The sequence below is a fragment of the Dasypus novemcinctus genome, chromosome 27 (assembly GCF_030445035.2).
Source record: "Dasypus novemcinctus isolate mDasNov1 chromosome 27, mDasNov1.1.hap2, whole genome shotgun sequence".
Lineage (NCBI taxonomy): Eukaryota > Metazoa > Chordata > Mammalia > Cingulata > Dasypodidae > Dasypus > Dasypus novemcinctus.
This window is the reverse complement of record NC_080699.1, coordinates 32205090-32207683: the sequence shown is the minus strand read 5'-3', so window position 1 is coordinate 32207683 and position 2594 is coordinate 32205090. Positions and strand designations below refer to the sequence as shown.

Below are 2594 nucleotides of genomic sequence, written 5' to 3'. Positions count from 1 at the left end.
ACTGATTAGCAGTAGGACTTTGTGCAAGTTACTTAGATCTAGTTAGCTCATCTGTAAAATGGGAACAATCATATAGTCATAATGCTACACAGCCTTTAGAACAGTGTCTATCACTAGTTAGTGCTCAGTAAAGGATTTCCTTTCTTTTTCATTTTCTGTTCCCTTCCCCTCCCTACCTTTCCCTTCTTTCCCTTCTTTTCCCTTCCCTTTCTTTTCCTTCCTTTTCTTTATTTTCCCTCTTAACATCCATTATTGACCCACAGCTAATGACTCTGGATAGCACAACCTCTTCTTCTTACTCTGTACAGCTCTGATCCCAAGGGGAAGGGAGGAACAGGGTCAAAAGCCTCTTTAGAAACACTACCGAGAAGGGTTCCAGGCTTTACAAATCTGACAAGGGCAGGAGAAGGTTGCAGAAAAGGTTGAAGGGTCATCCGCTCAACTTTGGGGTCCCTCTCTTCAGTTATACCAGCCCCTACTCTGGAGGTAGCTTTCACTTTCAGGCTGTTATTTACTAGGATGTTTAAAGCGACTTGGGGACAGTGGTGACTTATATGTGTGAGGAAATGTCTTCCTCTCGAAGTTCAAAATCTGTCGGTTCAGATGTCATTCTCAAGAATGGGAGGTCTCGGTTCTCTTTCTCTCAATGGCTCCTTTCTTTTTCACTGACAGATGGTCCTAGAAGGAAATGACTGGAGAGAACTCCTCCTCCGTGACAGAGTTTATCCTTGCCGGCTTAACGGACCAGCCGGGGCTTCGAATCCCCCTCTTCTTCCTGTTTCTATGTTTCTACGTGGTCACTGTGGTGGGAAACCTGGGTTTGATAACCCTGATTGGACTGAATTCTCACCTTCATATCCCCATGTACTTTTTCCTCCTCAATTTGTCTTTCATTGATTTTAGTTACTCTACGGCCATCATTCCCAAAATGCTGATGAGTTTTGTCTCAAAGAAGAACATCATTTCCTATACAGGGTGTATGACTCAGCTCTTTTTCTTTTGTTTCTTTGTTTTTTCTGAGTCCTTCATCCTGTCAGCGATGGCATATGACCGTTATGCCGCCATCTGTAAACCATTGGTATATGCAGTCACCATGTCTCCTCAGGTTTGTTTATTCCTGTTATTAGGTGTCTATGGGATGGGAGTTTTTGGGGCAATGGCCCATACAGGAAATATAGTTTTTCTGACCTTTTGTGCTGACAACCTTATCAATCACTATATGTGTGACATCCTTCCCCTCCTTGAGCTCTCCTGTAACAGCTCTTACATGAATGTGCTGGTGGTCTTTATTGTTGTGACCATTGGCATTGGGGTACCCATTGCCACCATTTTTATCTCTTACGGTTTCATTCTTTTCAGCATTCTCCGCATTAGTTCCACAGAGGGAAGGTCCAAAGCCTTCAGTACATGCAGCTCCCACATAATTGCAGTTTCTCTTTTCTTTGGTTCAGGAGCTTTTATGTACCTCAAACCACCTTCTATTTTGCCCCTTGACCAGGGGAAAATTTCCTCCCTCTTCTATACTATTGTTGTGCCCATGTTTAATCCATTAATCTATAGCTTGAGGAATAAGGATGTCAAGTTAGCCCTGAAGAAAACCTTGGGCAGAATAACCCTATCTTGAAAATAAATTAGGAATTGAGAAAGGGTTTTTAAAAATCTGATTGTTCTTATTTTCATTGAGGAATACAAGCTTCAGGAAATCCTAAAAAGAGAAGAAATTTTAACTCTTTTCCAGTGGACTTTCCTTCCAACTCTTTCTTCTTTACTTTATGAAAATAGCATCTACAATTATAGGATATTTAATATTGAATGATGCTTAGGAATAACTTAAGCTAGTCCCCTCCTATAGTATATTACACTTTGGAAACTCAGAAATATATGTAGGTTGCCTAAGAACATAAAATTATTTGATGCTGAATCTGGGTCTAGAGTTCAGGCTCTTGAATCTTAACCCAATTTTTCTCCTTTTTCATTTACAATTTTTTAAAAATTTTGTTATAATGTATATACGACTCAAAGTTTCACATTTTTACTACTTTCAATTGTACAATTCAGTTATGCCATGCTTTCTAGCCTCATCTCTTTTTCAGCAGATTTTCTTTCATATGTTAGTTGACCTAACACATTTAAAATATAAATACATTCACAATAATTTCATGAAAATTTTCAAAGGGTAATTTTAATATATCACGTTTTGCAGGAAAATAGGAGGTGAAAATTTTGGTTGAGTTGGTATTGGCAAAATGACAGGAAAAGTGTTTGATGAATTTTGTAGCATGTAAGTGGGAAGGACAAAAGCAAGCATGGTGTCACTGTCTTGGTGTATGAAACCCTAGGGACACAGTCTAGTGGAATGGAGCTTCCAGAAGAGGGACATATAAATTTAAGGGTTGTAAAGATGCTGGGTGGTGGCATTAAATATTATTTCAAAATTAACAGAGACAGAATTTAATGTCTCATTTAAAGGGTTACCTTGGATGTTAGAGACCTGATGGAGAAATCTGTGGTTTAAGATAAATAGAAACTGTACTATACATTATGATAGTCAACGGCCATATGTGGCTATTGAGCACTCTTGAATGCAATTGTCC

General features: G+C 39.0%; 1 protein-coding gene across 1 annotated transcript; it reads left to right on the top strand.

Annotated features, from left to right (window-relative positions):
• The first annotated feature begins 688 nt into the window (after window positions 1-688).
• On the top strand, window positions 689-1624 carry LOC101426795 (olfactory receptor 8B12-like). The gene has a single exon (XM_058289022.1). It carries the CDS (start codon window positions 689-691, stop codon window positions 1622-1624), a length of 936 nt encoding a protein of 311 aa, XP_058145005.1.
• Window positions 1625-2594: the final 970 nt, after the last annotated feature.